The 20,719-nt window shown below is 41.0% G+C and overlaps 1 protein-coding gene and 2 long non-coding RNA genes across 3 annotated transcripts; 2 read left to right on the plus strand and 1 right to left on the minus strand.

Annotated features, from left to right (window-relative positions):
• The first annotated feature begins 872 nt into the window (after positions 1-872).
• On the plus strand, positions 873-7,954 carry LOC120729446 (probable polypeptide N-acetylgalactosaminyltransferase 8). Its single transcript, XM_040025000.1, has 11 exons — positions 873-1,256; positions 1,606-1,933; positions 2,098-2,264; positions 2,711-2,897; positions 4,935-5,132; positions 5,245-5,359; positions 5,482-5,667; positions 5,860-5,997; positions 6,107-6,199; positions 6,762-6,932; positions 7,717-7,954. Exons 1-11 carry the CDS (start codon positions 1,079-1,081, stop codon positions 7,834-7,836), a joined length of 1,881 nt encoding a protein of 626 aa, XP_039880934.1. The 5' UTR covers positions 873-1,078; the 3' UTR covers positions 7,837-7,954.
• On the minus strand, positions 3,719-20,719 carry LOC120729447. Its single transcript, XR_005694938.1, has 3 exons — positions 20,636-20,719; positions 20,470-20,471; positions 3,719-3,733 (listed from the first exon to the last, which is right to left on the minus strand). It is a non-coding gene; the product is annotated as an uncharacterized LOC120729447 (long non-coding RNA).
• LOC120729448 lies at positions 10,595-12,292 on the plus strand. Its single transcript, XR_005694939.1, has 2 exons — positions 10,595-11,739; positions 11,773-12,292. It is a non-coding gene; the product is annotated as an uncharacterized LOC120729448 (long non-coding RNA).

Below are 20,719 nucleotides of genomic sequence, written 5' to 3' on the forward strand. Positions count from 1 at the left end.
TTCCAATTACCTATGCCCTTACTAGTAGTGGCATGAATTACATTGCCTTTCAATACAACAGCATACCTCATGCAGCCACACACTGTACAGCAAATCTGTTTTCCACAAATACATCTTCACATATTCTGTCCCAGCACACACATAATAGTAAAATCATGCTTGAATATCGCAGTTTTAAAATGTTGTTCTTTTCTTACTCAGTTTCAGTTCCAACACAGATCATAGAACTTTTTTTTGGGGGGGGGTATTTTAATTAGACATTTGTTCTGTCTGGTACAAGTTTGAGGGACGTGCGTTTCCAGTATTTTAATAGGTATTACCGATGCAGTCTTAAATAGCTCCCCTGACGATCAGCTGCAGGTGCGTGGCATGATCTTCAGGTGTGGCCAGCCATCTGGTAGGGCCAGAGACAACAGACGTTGCATGTTACCCAAACAATCAACGGCCAGTAAAATGAAAATTACAATATATTCAAAGTGTATGTTCACAACAGTTGTCTATTCAGGGCGACCGTGGCTCAGGGGGTTGGGAAGTGCATCTGTAACCGGAAGATTGCCGGTTCGATCCCCGGGCTCTCTGTCCTGGTCGTTGTGTCGTTGGGCAAGACACTTCACCTACCGCCTACTGGTGTTGGCGCGATATGGCAGCCTCGCTTCTGTCAGTCTGCCCCAGGGCAGCTGTGGCTACACCTGTAGCTTGCCTCCACCAGTGTGTGAATGTGAGAGTGAATGAATAGTGGAATTGTAAAGCGCTTTGAGTGCCTTGAAAAGCTCTATATAAATCTAATCCATTATTATTATTATTACTCATTGAGCAGTATGTTAAAAATGAGGGTGTGACATGGAACTTCAGGTGTTTTATTAAAGGAGCAGTGACATCAGTACACACAAGGATCACCTGTGTCTTGAATGGGTGGGCAGGGATGCCAAAGAGTCTGCCCATGTAGAGTTAACCCAACCGTTTTATACAATGCAAAGTAGGTACAAGCTAGTCGATCCCGTCAGGTCAGTAGCTGAGCTTTGCTGTACGTGTTCTCTGAGGTGTTATTCTCTTGTTAGGCATTCTATGTATTATCACTATGAGGGGAGCGTGGACAAAGCGGCCATTCTTTTTACTGGGGACCATAGTGGGCCTCTTGTTTTTAGGCATGTTTCTGAAGAATGGATGCCAACCTGGTGTGGATACCCATAAAGATTTGGACACACTGCATATGATCAAAAGTTTAACCAACCTGGAGGCAAGCATCAGCAATCTAAGTGAGTTCTGTCACATATTAATATTAATTATGATTTCATGGTACCTATATTACTTGCACCACAAATAAAAAAGAGATCCAGTAGTAAAAGGAGTTGAAATCTTAAAAATAAGTTGAGAGGCAGTAAAGGGTATTGGCTACACATGTACTGAAGATGTGACAACAAGTTTTTAGAATATTTATTAACGACAGATGAGGTCAAATTATAACAGGTGTTTGTACCTTTACTATAAATGTGTTTTATGTTGTAATTTTCACATTATTTTGTGCAGTGTTTGTTTTGTTTAGTAGGAATATTAACTGTTCCATTTCCTTGATCATGTTTTTGCTGATGTTGTTTTCTACTGAAGACGATACACTCAGACGTTTTGAGAAAAAGCAGGATGTCATGCAGAAGATGCTAGAAGAAGACAGCCACAGAAAATCAGCAGAGGTCCAACAGCAAGCAGAGAAGCAAAAGGAATGTGATCCAAATATCCAAGCCCAAACCGAGGAGACCCAAATGGAAAAGCCTAAGAAACTGTTCCCTAACTCGGCCTTGTTCAAGACATGGGGGGAGGATCTCTCTGAGGGTGACCAAAGAGAGGCTCAGAGCCTGTATGAGAAGTATGGGTACAATGTTTTTCTGAGCGATCGCCTCCCTCTGGATCGACCTCTTCCAGATACCAGAGATCCTCGGTACAACTTTCATTTTTCATGATTTTAATCTTTCATTCTCTCTCGTGTACGTGCAAAGAAAAGAAAATCCAAATAACTAAGTCCACCCAGATCATCGCTTGCTAAATATTTCATATTTCTGAACAAATACAGTGGCATTTCATATAATTCTTTTTAATAAATAGGTGTCTGAAAAAGAGTTACCCCAAGGACCTGCCGAGTCTCAGTGTGGTGCTCATCTACCTGGATGAAGCCCTGTCTGTTCTCCAAAGAGCCCTGCGCAGCATCATCGACCACACCCCTGAAAACCTGCTGAAGGAGATAATAATGGTGGATGACAATAGTTCTAATGGTAAATTGGTTATTTTAAAAAACAACTCTAATTATTGGCCATGCAAATTACTGCCAATGAGTGCAGACTGACAATGTACCTGTTGTCTTATGTACACGCCTCTCACATTCCTTTCCTGTATATGTCTACCAGTTCAAATTAATCATTGGAAGCTAAATAAAGATTATTTGTTAGATGTACAAAACACTTGTAATCATTCACAAGAATGTCATGCATGTTTGTAGTCAAACCAGTTTTCATGCTTGGTTGAAGCTTCCCAAGCCTCTCCCAACTTTCATACAGCTAAAGACAGTTTACACCCTGAACATGTCGCCTGTCTGTTGCAGGGCAGAGATAGAAATCACTGACTATAGTATAACTGACCCAGCCGAAAATTCAGGGAAAAGCAAAACTAAAAACAAACTAAAAACAAAAAAACAACGAATAATTTTCTCTTTTCCATTCAGAAAATCTGAAGGGTGACCTTGACATTTATGTGAAGTCGCTTGAGCAGGAGAACCCTAATCTCCGTATTGTGAGAGTGAGGCACAGTGAGCAGAGAGGTCTCGCTTATGCCAGAGTATCCGGGTGGAGGGCTGCTACTGCTGACGTGGTGGCCATCCTGGACGCACACATTGAAGTCCATGAGATGTGGTAGGAACATGGCAGAAATATATGCTTTCATTCACTTGTTTAGGTGTTTTATTTTCTGTTATTAGGATATTTCTAATAGTTTCTTTAATTATATTACAACATTGCAGTATAGAACACATTTATATATGATATTTATGTCATAAATATCTTTACCAATCACAAACTTCTACCACTGACTTGAGGCCATCCCATACGGAAAAGAAATAGAAAAAAACTTATAAAAGACTTGCATCAGATTTGGCCTACTTCATATAGTGAATAAGGCTCATATGATTTGCTAATGAAAGTGGCTACTTTCATATATTGTTTTAGTAAGTATCCAAAACATACAAGTTTCATTTATATAATTTTTCAAGGGATCTTATATCTGTTTTCACTAGGGATGGGTATCGTTTAGGTTTTATCCGATACCGGTGCCAAACCGGTACTTTTGAAACGGTGCTGGTGCTTAAACGGTGCTCAAACCGGTGCTTAAAGAATGGAGAACACAAAATTGGTCCAAAAACCTCTCATGTTCAGCTGTTTTTTTGTAAAAAGATAACAATGTTAGCCTTTTCTGCAGCTATGGGGCATATATGGTATCACTCTTGGCTGGAAGCAGTGCTTAAACAATGGAAAAAACACAAACTTTGTCCAAAAACCTCTCATGTTTAACTGTTTTCCCACTTTTTCTTTGGTCATTTTAGCCTTTTTGGCCAGGGTGAAGGGAGCATCTGCCATCAAACAAGAAGACAGCCGCATGTAGCTATGATGATGTTTGCTAGTTCACCTTACATGCATTAATTTAATAACGTGGTTAGCCTACTCAATGTAAATTACACACGAGCAACATTAAGCTACTCACGCAGAGAAGAACGGCTGCTGCTGCATCATTATCCTCATCAGTTCTGCTACACTGGCAGGGCTAGGGGCCAGGACTCTCCTCTTCGGGTTTTTGGGGGATGTTGCTAACTCTGGGTCCGATAACAGGCACCACACCTGCAGTAGATGTGCTCGGTGTGAGGTCTCACAGCAAGCTATCAAATACGGCGCATTTCTCGGCTTTAAAAAAAACGCTATGCGTCGCCAGGTGTTTCATCGGATTTGAGGTGTTACCTCCTTTGACAGTATCACAGTATCAGCTTAAAGCACTTGTTGCTGCTGAGTTTGCATATTTTGCTGTGAAGTACAGCCAGACTTTTGACCGCTTTGCCTTGGGCATTTTTAATCTGTAGCTCTGCTCTAAAAGGACGTACGTACCTGGGCCCGCCTACTATCCTCGGAAACGTAAAATGATTGGCTAGAATCTAAAGTGTATCACAGCTCAGGAAATAAAGCACCGAAATGTGCGCTGCTTTTCGGTCTGGTTACTACCGTTTATGTCAGAACCGGTGCCATCATGGCACCGGATACCGGTACCCATCCCTAGTTTTCACTCTTGTATGCTTTTCATACAAGTTTCACACAAGACAGATACAAACTTTATAAGATTTATATATATCTTTTCCACATGGGATAGCTGGCTGGTGTCATAGTTTCAGAATAAACTTGCTGAGAATAATATGTTTACCTTCTTAAACACACACAAGCGTTACACACAGTTGCAACTTCCCAGTAACCCACTGAGCAGTGATCTCTGTACAACTACACTATGGTCTTCAAACCATTGAGCAGATTTACTGAGACAGTAATTAACTTGTGTTATGGTGCTGGTGGTGATGACGCAGATGCTGCTTAGACAATCTTTTTGTTAAAGAATTATTTTTAATTTTTTTTATTTTTTTTTTTAATTTAACCATAATTTTACCAAAGATTTATTTATTTATTTATTTATAGACATTTATTTTTAAAAGAACAAACTGTCACAGCATCCCAACCCTGTGCATCAGTTAAAAGTTAAACAGGTGGGTGTGTCTTTTGAAAAATAAAAGAGATCACGTGAAGTGACCATTAAATGCGACAGCTGGGTGTGTGCTTCCACTGAAGTCTTTAAGGGTGTGACTTCCACTTATTATGTACCATTTTTTGAACCATCATTTGTTCCCCTCCTTCATGCAGGGCTGAACCTCTGCTGACACAGATTAAAGCTGACCGAACTGTGGTGGTTTCCCCGGTGTTTGATAAAGTCAGCTTTGATGATCTCAAGGTTACTACATATCATCCCAGTGCACACGCCTTCGACTGGGCTCTGTGGTGCATGTATGAGAGTTTTACACCCGAGTATTACAAACTTAATGACGGTTCACTGCCTGGCAAGTAAGTTCAAGTGAAATCAATGTTTAACAATATAACAGCCATATTAACTCTATCATTATGATCTAATATCAATGTACAATAGTTAAAATAGAGATCTCTTCTTTGACTTTAGGAGTCCATCTGTCATGGGGATCATGGTTGCTGATAGAAAGTTTCTGGGGGAAATTGGAGTCCTTGATGAAGGAATGAAAGTGTATGGTGGAGAAAATGTTGAGCTGGGAATTCGTGTGAGTAAAGATCAGATAGTTATAAATTCTCTTTCATAATAATGATTTTAAAGAAGAGTTGTGGAGCAGTCATGAGTGATGAAATATGTATTTGTTTTAAGGTGCACTTTTTTTTCATGTAGGTATGGACATGTGGAGGCAGTGTTGAAGTTGTTCCATGTTCCAAGATCGCCCACATCGAGAGGGCCCACAAGCCCTACATGCCTGACCTGGGTCCTGCCATGAAGAGAAATGCCCTCAGAGTTGCAGAGATCTGGATGGATGAATACAAGCACAACGTTAACTTGGCTTGGAACATCCCATTTGAGGTGTTTTGAGGCACTGACACAAACAGCAAATTATGTTTTCTCTAAAGGATATTTCATTCTCCTGTTCACAGAGTCATGAGGCGATGAGAGCTCTTTGTGTTTTCAGCATCGACATTTAACGAAAATCTTTCTTCAGATTCTTCCTCAGTCACAATCTATGAATCGATTCACATCTTTTCTTTGTTCCTGCAGAATCATGGAATTGACATAGGCGACATTTCAGAGAGGAAGAAACTCAGAGAAAGGCTGAACTGTAAACCTTTCAAATGGTACCTGGATAATGTGTATCCTAAGCTGGATCCCTGGGACGACCTCCTCACATATGGAGGAGTAAGTTTACTCTTCTCTTTTGCTTAGTAAGTTTGTTACAGTCGAGTCCTGTGGGATTTGTGGGAATCTGTGTTTTTCCATGATTTGCTTTTATCCATCATATTGACAGATGAAGAACCTTGATGCTGACATGTGCCTAGACCAAGGTCCAGTACCAGGTCACACACCTATTGCCTACAACTGCCACTATTATGTTTCTCAAGTAAGTGAAGTAGTGACATGTTTGTCCAGAATCATGAGTAACAGAGGTGCATTCGTAAAGTTAAGATAAAAACAAACAAACAAACAAACAAAAAACACCAACAAAAGTCAACCATTTTAAACCTTTGTTCAACCTGAGACTGCTTCCAGTGCGGCTGGTATTTTTAAATCACACACAGGATGTCCCATTCCAAGCACATGCATTTGTGTATGTGCAGTGGCATTAAGATAATTTCTTGTCCACAGAAACACAAAGTTGCTCAAACTGAAGTTCCTTCTTTGCTACACACTGGTTGAGCTCAAGAACCATCACAAAGGTACAAATGTAAAACAAATGAATGGGACTTCCAGAGAGTGATGTTTAAATTTGCAGTCCTGCTGGAAGCAAGGAGGGCGGAGCCAAATTCAGATTACGTGTATTTATTATGTATATTAAAACACATACATAAGTTACACATGCTTATGATCATCCCTTGTGGTCTGAAACCCTGTTGTCTGTGTCATTTGTTTGACTTTTTTACATCTTGATATCATTTTGACCTTTGTCTCTTTTATCTTTTAAGTTGGCATATTATCGTGGAACGGGTGAGCTCTACATTGGTGGCATCAAGGCACATAAGTACAATGACAACCGCTGTTTAGCTGACATAGGCACAGAAGAAACTGAGCCTGGCCTGTACAACTGTAAGGAGGCTGTGCAGAAAGGAATGGGGATATACTGGGACTTCACTCAGGTACCACATAATGAAGTTTTTTTAACCCATGTTTTTTTAAAGTCGGGATATGTGGAGCACAGTTATGGTTTACTGCTTCTCAGAAGAGGTTGAATGAACACTGTTTGTCTCCTAACTAAACAAACTGTAAGTTACATTGAGAACCATGGAATAGGAATACAAGCGGGCTTACAAACACAGGTGCTCACACCTGAGTACCTGCCTGTGTACAAACAGGTACTCACAGACACATACTATCTTGGTTGGCTGCTGCCCCTAAACATATCATGCATTATCAGTCTTGTATGCTGCTCGGTAACATTCAGTACTTATTATTTACTGTTACTCATGCTTATGTTGGTTGTTGCCGTGATTTCCCTACTGTGTTGTTTTGTTTTTTCTTATTCTTACTAGGTTATCTAACTAGTTTTTAGTGTCTTTTTCCTCTCTCTCTCTCTTCTCCTCTATTTGTCTTTCTCTCTCCTTTTGTTAATTGTCTTCCCGACTTTTCTTCTTCTTTCTCTTTTCCATCCCCCGGTCCTATCCGCTCTGATTGTAATGAGTTAAAAGTAAAAAAATAAATAAATGAATAATAAAGATTGAATAAACTATGACAATCAAGTGGTACAGTAGAGCAAAAGTCATAATGATCCACTTGGGAAAATAAATCTGTTGGGCATTTTTCTTGTCCTTCAGACAATAATTCTGATTGTTACAGATCTTGACAGGGCAGGCAAAAAAAAAAAATGAATAAAAAATTAAATAAAATGGCTGAATTTATAACTCTTTGTGTTTTCTTTCCAAGGGCAAAGAACTGAAGAACAGAAAGACAAAGAGATGCCTGGAAGTTACAAACCAGAAACTTCTAATGCGGGAATGTACAGGTCAAAGATGGCAAAGTCAACACATAGCCAAGCCGTTTTAAAGTGTGTTTGAACTCCGCTCATAGAGCAGTGGATAAATTACTCCAGGATGCTCTCTTGTGGACATTATTTCATTTTCTTTAAAATATTTTCAATGTCAAAGTTCTTATAAAAAAAAAACTAAAAAGGAAATGTGATTTTTTTTTTTTACCAAAGATTTTCATTTTATAATACAACATCAAACTTTGAGACTTTTTCAAAATTCGAAACAAAGGGACACAGTCGTAAAATCCTAGCAGGATGTTTCCAGTTATATATGCCCTTACTAGAAGTGGCATGAATTGCACCGCATTTGTCTGCAACACACTGTACAACAAATCCATCTTTACATATTCTGTCACAGTACATGTAAAAGTAAAACTCATGCTTGGAAATTGGGGTTTCAAAATGTTGCTTTACTTATTAACTGTTTAGCTACAATGGAGACCACTGTGGAGACCAGTGTTGGGTAAGTTACTTTAAATTAGTAACTTAGTTACATTACTAGTTACGTCTATCAAAAGTAACTCAGTTACTTCAAGTTACTGGTTACTTTCAGAGTAACTAGTTACTAGGGAAAGTAACTTTGGTTTTACTCAGAATTCTCTTGTTAATGTGTTGCTTCCGTAACTGGATACCCAGCAAGTCTGCCAGTCTTCTAGCTTGCTTACTTGCCACAAGTGCACTGTGCCACCTACCAATAGAAAGGAAAAGATAATGTGCACATTTCCACGAGAGAAATCCCACGCCTGATTCTATCCTAACCTGCTTTCTACATCCAATATAAAAACTGCAGTCGTGGTGCTTTCGATTGTACTCAGAACTCAGAAATTCTGCCTTCTGAATAGGAAGATGTAGGTAACACCAGACTGAAGATGAGCTGCATACAGAGCTGGACTGGGACAAAAAAAATCGTCCCGGGCATTTTGACTAGAGACCGGCCCGCCATTATAGGAAAAATCATAAAGCCTTTGAATGAAAATAAACGCCGTTGTGACAGTGATGTACACTGTTCTGATGGTATATATGCATCAATCTATCAATCGTTTGTTGTAAGATTCAGATAATTATTTTTTTAAAAGCTAGACATTTTAAATGAGAATAAGAAAGTATTTCCTTGTGCCCCCCTTTCCCTTTTAATGCCCTACCTGGCCCCCTGGCAACACTTTGCTAGACCCGCCCCTGCACAGTTACCAGCTGTCAGCTGCTTAGAAAAGGATCCTGGTGTTATTTGTCTCTCAGAAACAGTTCATAACTTCCCTTCAACTCATTCATGTCACCTAAAAGGTAAACCTGTTTCTCCATCACAGCTCTGATGATTCAGTAAGGACATCTCCTGGTTTCATCTTCATGTTTCCCTCTCACCACATATTCAAACCCATATCATGACCAGCAGCTTTACAGCTGTGGCTCCAGCAAACATCAGCTGATACTAGAAATTAATATTAAATAAATTCTAACAACAGCTGATCAAGCTTAAACGTGCTGCTGTTGTTTAGCGCGACATCCGCTGGTTTTCTCTTTCTGGCGCAAAGTGGGCGATAAACAAACAAGAGAGACGATCAGCTGATCATTGATCAGTTTCATGATTGAAGTGGAAACAGGAGAGGGAGGGTGAGAGGATGAGAGAAGAAGAGGCAGCTGTGCAGCAAAGACACAGAATAAATCCAGCTTTGTGTCTTTTTCATTGTAGCTGAAGTCTGGGACAAACTGTCAAGGCTGGGGCGGCAGTCGTGTGGAGGGTGAGAAAGGAGGATCCAATAGCAGACAATGGCGGAGGTGCAAGTGGGTTTTATTTACAGTGCATAAAACCAAGGTGTGGGCAGAACCGAACATAAACCTAAACTGGGAAAACTAATACAAAATGGAGGACATGGAGCGAGGAGCAGAGAGACACGAAGAAACATGGAATAATGCAGACTACACGGGAGATTCACAGAGAAACACAGACAACACGACGAGAAGCACAGGCAGACACCAACTATAAATACACTTGATCGACCTTTGTTTTTATTATTTATTTTATTTTATTTTATTTTATTTTCAGTTGTTACAGACGGGACAGACATGAGTGAGGGATAGGAAAGGGAGAAAGAAAGAGGAAGGAAAAGAAAAGCAGAAGGGGAGAGGGACAGTGAGAAAGGGGGGGAGAAAAAAAAAATCGCCTGGATCACCTGTTGAGAGAAAAAGAATAGAAAACAAGCAAAAAAAAAAAAACCAAAGCAACATACTAAACACAACACATTAATCTAGCTAAGTGTAAACAGCAGTAAATACTAAATATTGAATGTTGTTGTGCAGCACGCAGGACAGACAGCGCACAATGTGCTTTGAAGTAGCAGCCAAGAAAGGTGTAATTTAAGTCTACGAACAGTGAACACCCGTGTGCACACCTGTGTGGATCAGCGCGCTTGTATTCAAATGGTTTCCACATGTAATGGTCTGCAAGAGGATGTAGCGAGCCATAGCCCTGTCCCCCAGGGCATGAAGCAGGCATGGAGGAGATCCAGGCCCCAGACATCCAGAGGCCCCAGAGTGCGAGAGCCCAAGGAGGACCACCGGAGGGGCATCCGTGCCACCCTCATGGGAAGGGCTGAGGATCCCCAGACGAGGCGTCACCCAGTAGCCACCGAGCAGAAGCTAGAGGGGGCTGCACCGGCGTGCCCGCTGGCTCTGCCGGCAGCCAGCTGTGCCAGAGTGAACCGAGCCGCAGGCCCAGAGGCCGGAGGCCCGAGGCCCCCCGCACCCCGGAGGAGGCCTGACTGAGCAACAGGCGCCAGGCCCCGCCAGGTAGCCACCGGGAGTGAGCTGGTACATACCTCGTGTGTTGTTTGTGAAGGAAGGACCCAAAATGCAGGCAAATGCTGTAATGCGAGTGAGCATTTATTTACAAGGGTGGCAAAGCGGCAAAAACAGGAAATGAGGAATGGGGAGCTACCAAAACCTAGACTGGGGAAAACTAAAGAACAAACCTGAAACGAGTAGTAGGGAGAAACATGAAGATGAAAATCAGTGAGATATAGAGAAACAACAGTAAAAGGCAACCAGTAAAGGCAACCCCACACTATAAATACACACACAGAGGCGCACGAAATGGCAAACCAGAGGGAGGCACAGCTGATCCTAATTAACAAGACGAGACACAGACCTTCAAAGTAAAACTGGAACCCACAGATTGAACTACCAACACAGACTCAGGGATGTGAAACAGATATATAAAAAAGAGAGAAAGAAAATGATGAAAACAAAGAAAATAAAAAGTGTGGAAGTGTGAGTGGGAAATTGTCTCCAACTGGGGGAAGCAGTGACGCTACAGGTCATCTTCTTCCCCTGCTGGACACAAAAGAAAACATAATTTGGAGTGTTGTGGATGAAAATAATTAACAACAACATCAAGAAGATTTTTGTGTTTGCAGTTAAGACCAAATAAAAATTTCATTTTTTGGGGTTTAAAGTCAGTAGAGTTCAAAACAAAATAAGTAGAGATGTGTTGCTTTAGGAGTGATGAAAACATATGCAGTCACAGTGAACAATGAAAGTCTCTCAGTCTGTCGATTACAGGTGGGGAACGGACCTGGATCAATTCTCCACGGGCAGCAGTCGGCAGAAAATTATAGGTTAAAATCATTAGAAAAAATAGAAACACCCAGCCAGAATTTTTGGCTGAATTGTTTTGCAGCTTCCCGTCCTCATCCTGAATAAGCAAGCTGAGGCAGCTGTTTTAGTGTGGGGAATCAAATTGGGTTAAGGAATCCAGGGAGACAAACGACTGCCTGGAAGTGGAGGATTGACACAGTGTCCAGACCACCACAAAAGGGGGAGGAAGACAAGCACTGAGGTATGCAAGTGTACTGTTAGAAAAATGGAAAGGTGACACCACACATGCAGATAATATGCACCAGAGATAACAAAAAATCATACACAAAGTGTTACACATTAAAAGAGGGTATTTCTAGAAGGGGTTGACAACACTCAGCGTGGTTGCCTATGGTAACCTGCAAGCATTTGGGGTTTAGCTGTGCCTGACTATGACAGAGTTTTTCATTTAGATGTTTCTGAAACAAAATTTGGAGTGAACGGAGTTTTGTTTCAGAAAAAAGGGGGAAGGTACATAAAAGGATACATAAAAACAGAAAATGTATTAACCCGACTAACACACACACACACACACACACACACACACACGTAATGAAGATCAAACACAATTTTAAGTAGGTAATACTGTTACCATCATCCTGTCTGGTTTATTGAGTGGGTTGAGAACTGATACATAGACGACTGAATTATTATTATTTTGGGGAACATGATAGCAGGGGGGAACAGAATCCTGCAGCCAGAGTTTAAATGAGTGAAACTAGCAGATTTTTTGTTTTTGTTTTGTTTTGTTTTTTGTTTTGTTTTTGTTTCTGAAGTATGGGGGAGGTTTTAGCATGGCACCAAGTTTTAGATTTGGTGTTTTCTCACCTATAAGAGAAAGAATATTCTGTGACAAGTCTCAAGACCGGGCTTCTGTATTTTTTATTTTCTTTTGTTTTTCAGTTTTATTTGTCATTTTATTTTTATTTTTTGAACAGTGCACTGATTTTTGTTTGTGAATTTCTTTTCTTTAAGCAGATCTGCACGTCGGGAATTAAAAGCGCTACACGTCTTCGAGAAAATTGTTGCAAGTGAGTTTCTCCACATTAAAATGGGCTCTGGAGAAAGCCACTTATTTGGGACAATTAGAAAATGAGAGTCCCTGCCTAAAAAGGATTCAGCGAGGTAATCCGAGCTAAAGTTCTTCGTTTTCTTTTTGAAATGACGTCATTTTGCTGAGAGTGGAAACTAAATGCGACGACAGGTTCCACTATCAGCAAAGAAAGAAAGAATGGATGAATGAATGAATGAAATGGAAATAAAAACAAACTGACTGACTGGTAAAAGCTGACAAGACTTGACCACGACTCAAGGTTAACCTCCACCTAGACAGGACAAAAGGGTGGATGAATTTATGTGTTTCCTTTTACAGGAGCAGAAAAATGACAGCAACATTCGAGGTTGCGTGACGATTTAACCTTTTAAGTGCCACTTTCTGTGTCTGTGCATCTACCAGGGGTGTTATTCACTACCTTGTGTTGCTCACAGAGGAAACTGAGAAAGTGTGTACACACCTGCGCAGCGTTAACATTTGCATTCTCTTTTCTACAGCATTACAGTTCTTCATGTGATTTGATGATGTGATTTCTAACAGAACAATCGGTGGATGTTTGTTTCTCTACTACAGGTTATGAGTTGGTGATGCTGTTACACTGTGTTGTTGGGAAAATGTTGAAGGTTACTTTGACGATGTGAATAACGTGAGAAATTTCCTGTGTTGAAACCAGTGTCATTCTTTTTACAGCAGGCTTAATTTTATGGCCTTTTACGGCACCTCTGGAATGTGGATGGCCGACGCCTGCCCACCACACGATCCATGTGTTGCTAATGTTTGTTTTCTTTAAGAGTGCATGTGGAGGATTCAGCAGAAGCGGACAAGTGACATGAGAAAAACAAATAAGGGATGCAGTGTTTATGGAATAGTTGAATATGGGCTCATTAGCCTGCCACTATTGAACTCATAGTGATAAAATGGGTGGAGTGACATTGCTTAAGGGAAGTCACAGATTAAATTGTGGAATAAATTGGGATGATTCATGATTTGGGACAAATTATGGTAATAATAGTGATTTAATGATTGGAGAAAATCTGCACATGATACTTGTCTGTTATGCTGAGTACTTTATCACTCTCATGATCTATAGTTGGTTGCAAATGTGAAGTTTGATTTAACAAATTTGTCTTCCAGGTTACAGGCTCCAGGTGGAGCTGGGAGTTAAACAAGCTTAACATGTGACTGCTGATTAATGTTTTTACACAGGGTTACAGGTTGGAGTGAGGCTGCTCCAAGTGGGAAACCCTGGAGATTGTTTTAGAGAGAATGTGCAACATTCTTGTACATGTCTCATTGGGGAGTTGACACATGGTGAAAGCCGTGTGGCGAGAGGAGTGTCATTTTGTAATCTGTAGATGTCGTGAGGTGCCATGACGAGAAGGAGTGGCTGAGAGGATCGTCCACAAGATGGGAGCTGAGGCCAGGAGAGAGGCTTCAGGAGGATCAGAGATCATCTTCAGCACAGCGGACATCACACAGAGAGCTGTGCTGCTGAGCTTCCAGGAGATCAAGAGGAGACTTCCCACAGCAAGATTTTAAATAAAATGAAAGATTCAATGTTGACGCTGAGGGAAGACGACTAAGGTGTACGACGTGCTCTGCCTTAAATCTTCAGCAGCGTTGGAACATGAGAACCTGAGGGATGGAGAGAGCGTGCCAAGCTCCAAAAGTGACAGCGCAGAGGAGGTCCAGCGATGGAATTGTGATTCTGTGTGAGGCACAAGTACTAGGAGACTGGGAAGTAGTTGACACCACTTTTCCCAAGGATGAAGATCACCTAAAGTGTGTCACTTTGCCATGCAGATTTGATGCTCTGCAGAGAAGCCTTCTGCGAGGGAGAGATGTAAACAGACGAGCCTTTTATCTACATTTAATTTATGTTAACTTCTCTAGGCTGGTTGAGGGGGAATTGGAGAGAAACGGTAGTGTTAGGTGTGACTGTGGTTATTGTAACTGTGATTTTTTTATAAGTGAATTGCCCAGAGACAGACCTGAATCCATTCCAGCGACTCCACCATCACAGGCCACGGTGAAGCGAACCAAACGTAGCGAAACAGGTAAATCAGATGAGTGTTTTGATTATTATGGCGGTGTAGAGTTGGACTACGTTAAAGGGTCCACAATCTCGTATACATTTGATCTTTGTGCTGTCATTAAATGCAAGGGCTTGCTGAACAGTTGAGTCCAACATCTTTAATGGCAGTACTAAATCGGATGGTGTTAGATATGTTGTTGGGAGAAAAAGGGGGCGTTTGCGCGATGTTTGGGGATATGTTATTGTACTTTCATACCAAATAACACAGTTCCTGACGGCTCTGTGACCCGAGTTCTGGAAGGCCTAAAGACGTCCACCACAATGTATGAGCATTCGGGATTAGATGACCCGCTGGAAGCGTGGATGACCTCTGACTTTGGGCAATGGAAAGATTTCATTATGTCAATTATGGTTTCTTTGTTTGTTTTATTGCAGTATTAGTGACATGTGGGTGTTGTTGTGTGCCTTGTATCAGAGCCTTGTTTGTAAGACTCATCAATCGTGCTGTGGGAGAATCTGATACAAAGGCAGACACCATGATGCCACTTTTGGGAAATGGGGAGTCACAGTATGAAAACATTATGGTGAGAGATTTAGTTTAGTTTTATCTGCCATAGGGCAGATAAAAAGGGGGATTTGTAGGAGTGTTTAGCTTATTTTAGAGTTTAGAAATGTGTTAACATAGAATGTAGAACTATTGTAGAGACATTGACACTGCCCTCAATATAATAAAGGCCTCATTGTGTTGTGAACTTAGGAGTAGATTGTAGGAGACCCCTCCCCCACTTGAACTGTGAAAGTAAAACAGAGAGGAGTTAATGCTGAGTGGAAATTCCCCAGAGAATGTTTGGGTGGGGGTCTCAACATTTATAACTGGATAACTGTGGTCTGGAAGGGAGAGGGGTTTTATGACCTAGGGAGTCACCTACACCCACAGTGTTTTAACTGTTAATCAGAATGGTTTTTTTTTGTATGTAATTTGTATAGTATTTTTTTTCTCTCTTATTTCTTTTCTAAATGTACTTGTATATTGTTCACATGTTGAAATAAATTACCAATCAATCAATCAAACTGTCACGCACACACATCCACACGCACACTCACTCATGTGCACTCACACATACACACAGGTATGCGTACACAGTCACACACGAGCACTCACATAGACACGTGGGAACGCGCACATGTAGGCATTCATGTGCTCGTGCACATAGACACAGACAGAGTTTGCAGCACACCGTGGGGGTTTTTATGATGGGGACGCCCCTACAAAGCTGTGTTTCACAGACAAAGGAGTGAAGATTTTTTGCAGAGGGACACACTGGCCTCGTCTTCCCTTCTAGAAGTGCATGCTTAAATGAAGATGAATAAAGATGAATAAAGGTTTTGTGAAATGACTACTGAGTTCCGGTGGCGTCTCTGGAAGTTTCGACGAATAAAAGAACCGGGGTAAAACTGATTTCGTAACAAGACATAGGCTTTAAGCAACCATGAGCCACTGATAAGCGTGACAGATCAATAAGTCTGTATAAAGTGCACCTCTTAAACAGCTCTGAAAGGAGAAAGTCAATGAGCACGCAATAAAGTGGACTTGGTAGGGGTAGTTTATCACCAGCCTTGCTGAAAGTTGAATTTAATTTATATATACAGTCAGACTTTAAAGAAAATTTTATTTGAAGTTTATAAAATCCAGGTTTGATACTGTTACATATAAACTAAGAGATGTTCATTTCTGGGTCTTGCTGTATCGGAATTTCACCTGTAGGAGACCTTCTTGACGTAAGCTGTGTTTGTTACGGGAGGACGGTGGAGACACCGTACGAGTTTACTGTGTCAGCAGAAATAAGGAAGTCAGAATTACAAGACTTTTTGTGTTGTTGTTTTCTGATATTTCAGTGCTTAGTTGATTATTGTGAAAGCCCAGGACGGGAACCAAGTGAGGCGGAGCGGTCATTCTTTCGCTTGTGTGAGAGCACATTTGATGATTTTCAAATCCAGTTTTACTGGAGCAGATGGACCGCGCCCTAGTGATTTCCATAACGAGAAGTAGAGCTGTCTCCGATTAAAACATATCGGGGTTAAAGAGTGCTCGAGGTTCTGGGGAGATTGGATTTGGCTTTTCTCTCTCTCTTCCAAAAGTATAAATTTCATCCCTCAAAATTGAAATAGAGCTGATTCTTCTGTCCTCACACACTCAGGATCTGAAGTTGTTCTCTTACATTTTTTTCAGTATTACAGTACACAACAGTACTTTAATCCATACTTCCTGATTAATGAGGAGTTACTGAAGTACAAGCTTTTTTTTAAAAAAAAGTTACTGTCTTTACAGATGTGGCAAGAGACTGAAAGCATGCTGTTGTTTGCACATTTAATATTCAGCTCTGCACAGGAGCTGAAGCAGGATGCAGCCTGTTGCTTTTACAGTATAATACTTGTAATAAAAGTACAGTAACAGTAATTAGTGACTGAGTAGCCCGGGGCGTTTCTCTTGATTTCTTTAGTCGGTGTAAATTCATTCACCTGCACGGGTTAGCTAAACGAACCCTGACAGCCGAGTGCTCATTTTAGCTAGCTAGGTCTCAGGAGCTAGCTAAGGACGGTAGTTACGGATTAGCTTACAAACACGTTTAACTTACCGTAAAAGTGCAGCAGGGCCTCGGGTCCTTCTGTCGGGTAGTCCAGTTTACTGAAGAACACCTCAGGCTGTCAGGTTAAAACACTCGGTCGTGTTTTCGTAGTGTAAACGCTGGCCCTCCTCTCAGAGCCTACGCTCTATCTGCTATTCCCGAACAGAGATACGCAAGTTTCTCCGTGACTGCAGCTGCCAGTCAAAGCTGTTATGATGACGTTTCACCCCAATTTAACATCACCGCGGTAGGAATTAGAATCAAACTTATGGGAAAGGAGACTCATTGGACATCAATCAGCGTGATGAGAACTATTGATAACAAAAGAAAGAATCTTTGGAAAAAGTTTATCTTAGGAGAATTAATTTATTTTAGTCTGACCCCAGTCCCATCCGCTAACATGGAGGAGGCGGGATTTATGACCTATACTGCAGCCAGACACCAGGGGGCGATAGAGACGTTTTGGCTTCATTTTTGGGGAGCTGTCGCGTCGTCCATCTTTTATACAGTCATTGATACGCACCTACTGGCATGCCTCTTTAAATTTCTTCATAAATGTTATTTAATGTTATTATTACGGCAGCACGGTGGTTAGCACTGTTGCCGCACAGCAAGAAGGTCCTGAGTTCAATTCCACCAGCACGCCAGGGTCTTTCTGTGTGGAGTTTGCAGGTTCTCCCTGTGTTTGCGTGGGTTCTCTCCAAAGACATGCAGCTTGTGGTGATAGGTTAATTGGTTAATCCGAATTGCCCATAGGTGTGAATGTGAATGCGAATGGTTGTCTGTCCTTGTGTGTTGGCCCTGCGACAGACTGGCAACCTGTCCAGGATGTACCCCGCCTCTTGCCCTATGACAGCTGGGATAGATTCCAGCACCCCCTTAAAAGGATAAGCGGAAGCAAATGGATGGATGGATGGGATTTTATTAATATCTTTAAAATGATAGCGCCACAAACGAAAATTTTTGCAGCACAAACCAGCACAAACGTTTGATACCACTTTTGTTGGATTTGAAGAAGGTGGGGGGGGGGGCAACTTCACTCACATTGGATAATTTTGCCGCAAAATACAGCAGACGGCAGAAGGGAGCGGCCGAAGAATGAACTGTCAAAAGTAAGTTCTGAATATTATGTCACTTCTTTATGTGCGAATGTTTAATAATGAAGAACATTAAAACATTACTGTTGGCCACATGTCGGCAAAGTTATGTGACGTTAGCGACGTTTGTACTTTCAGCGTTAACTTGGTTTTAAAGCCTCTACTTCAAAATATATATATGGTCGACCTTAATCTTACAGAGAATGTGATGATTTGATGGATAATTAAAGTCAGTCATATATCCACAAACATAACAAGCTGAAAATCAGTGATGCTGCTCGGTTTGCAGTCCTGAATATCACGGCACAAGCAGGATTCACTGCACTGTTAATGTTAGCTATGTTATATTGCTGCCTCTGTTCGGTGGTGTCGAGCCAAACGGACTTTAACGTGTGTTTGAACGAGCTGACGGTTCACTCGTTAAGCTGAAAGAAAGATGCTTTAATCACAGCAGTCACACATGTGTCCACTGTACCATCTGGAACTCTTCTTGTTTACACTCGTAATAACACAAACACTAAATCCTCCTTCTCTGGTGCTGTTGTGTAGCAGTGTGTACACCTGAGACTGTCACCTGTCTGTCTGTCCTGCACTCTCTCTCTGTTTCTTTCTCTCTGATTGTGTAATAAAAGTATGAACATGTATTTATAAGTTACACTTGTGTTTGAATCCTGCAGCTTATCACACATTTGATGTCCATGTGTGACGACTGCAAGTGTCCAGAGTGAGGACAGACTGAGGGACCCACTGCTGCACATCATCTGTGAGGCTTTGCAGCCCTGATGATCCACCAGGACAAACTCAGCAGTGTGTGAGGAAGAGGAGGCGGAAGAGCCAGCAGCAGCTGACAGATGGAGAGAATAGACAGACTGTTCCCTGTTTGTGAAGGACTGCTAGGAAAGTTTAACATAACTGTCTGTGCTGAATCAGTCTTATTAGGTAATGTTCAAATAATGTGATCATCCCAGTGTTTTCAGTGTGGGAGAAAGTACTCAGAGTACTCAGGGCCTTCAAGTTACACACTATGAAAGGCAGCAGCAAGTTTAATGTTCAGAAAGCTAAAGTATGTATCAGCAGCAGAATGGAGCTAAAAATAAATGTTTGTTTCAGTTCTATGAAGCTTTGAGTATTTTGGATCAGTAGCACTGCTGTGTTTGTTGCATCATATTGCTGTAAACTGTTTATATGCTTTATATATTCTGAGCTAAGTTGATCTATAGTGTTACATCATATTCTATAAGGATGTTATGTGTTTGTAGACTTTCTGCCCAGTTTGACCCATTTAACAGAAGTCAGCCTGTTTAAGGCTCTGATATCTATTCTGCAGAGGTGGGACCAAGTCATTGTTTTGCAAGTCTCAAGTAAGTCTCAAGTCTTTATCCTCAAGTCTCAAGTCAAGTCTCAAGTAATGTCAGGCAAGTCAGAGTCGAGTCTCAAGTCACTGGTGTAAAAGTCCAAGTAAAGTCACAAGTCTGAAATTTTGAATTTCAAGTCCTTTCGAGTCTTTAAAAAACCCCGAAAAAAAGCATGTTGCAGTTATGCTAAATGTAAATATTAGACCATGTCATTTTTAAATCTGTGTTTTTCTCAACACATGACAAAATAGTGAACGTAGAAAATATACACAAATTGTGAAATTGCACCTCTTTAAAATGCAGCTCAATTAAACCTAGCTCCAAGAATAATTTTTCACCAACAGTTCTGAGATAAGCTGCATGTTATTCTTGGATGCGCTTGTAGGACCGGCTTTAAAATCGCATGACAAAAATATCATACACATTTAAAAAAAACTGCATCACCAACGTAGCCTGGAAAACATTTGCTAGTTAGATGAAGTCAGCTATCTCATCTTAGCATATTTATATGCATATTTATAATTATACGCTTCTTGGAGTGAGTGCATACACTCGTGAAGTTTAGTAACTTCCGGTCACTGCAACAAGCCCAGGTACAGTTTACCGACGGATGGGTGCAGGACCTTGAAATGCACCGTGTAGAAAGTAAAGACCATCGTACATATCATAAGTTTACCAGTCTCACAAATCGTCGTCATAAATACACATTCGTTAACCGTTTATTAATAGGACCTTTGAGCTCAACGGTAATTAATTAGCAGTGGAAATAATTTCTGGTACGCGTTACAGAAATGTAGCAGTGACAATAATATTGTATGCTGTAATCGCACTGGGCAATTAGTGATACAAAACAACTGTTTTATCCTGTGAATAAAAGTATATGTTTTTGTCAATGTACCATAATAACAGAAGCGAACACAATATTGTGTCAGGACAATTCACTATTATGCACAATAAACAAAGGAGCATAGCGCGACAATTTCTGTTCAGCGCCAGACTTGCTTGTAACCTATATCACCAACTAGAAAAATTTGCATTTCCTGCGAAAATGCAGTGTGGATGCTTAAAGCTGAAGCTGTATGCAAAAACTAGCTGAAAAAGC

This window comes from Simochromis diagramma, unplaced genomic scaffold, assembly GCF_900408965.1.
Source record: "Simochromis diagramma unplaced genomic scaffold, fSimDia1.1 OVJJ01000293.1, whole genome shotgun sequence".
Classification (NCBI taxonomy): Eukaryota; Metazoa; Chordata; class Actinopteri; order Cichliformes; family Cichlidae; genus Simochromis; species Simochromis diagramma.

Coding starts and splice junctions, on each gene's coding strand:
- LOC120729446 (XM_040025000.1), top strand. CDS start 1,079: ATGAGGGGAGCGTGGACAAAGCGGCCATTCTTTTTACTGGGGACCATA. Junction 1,257..1,605: donor GGCAAGCATCAGCAATCTAA/GTGAGTTCTGTC, acceptor TTTCTACTGAAG/ACGATACACTCAGACGTTTT. Junction 2,265..2,710: donor GGATGACAATAGTTCTAATG/GTAAATTGGTTA, acceptor TTTTCCATTCAG/AAAATCTGAAGGGTGACCTT.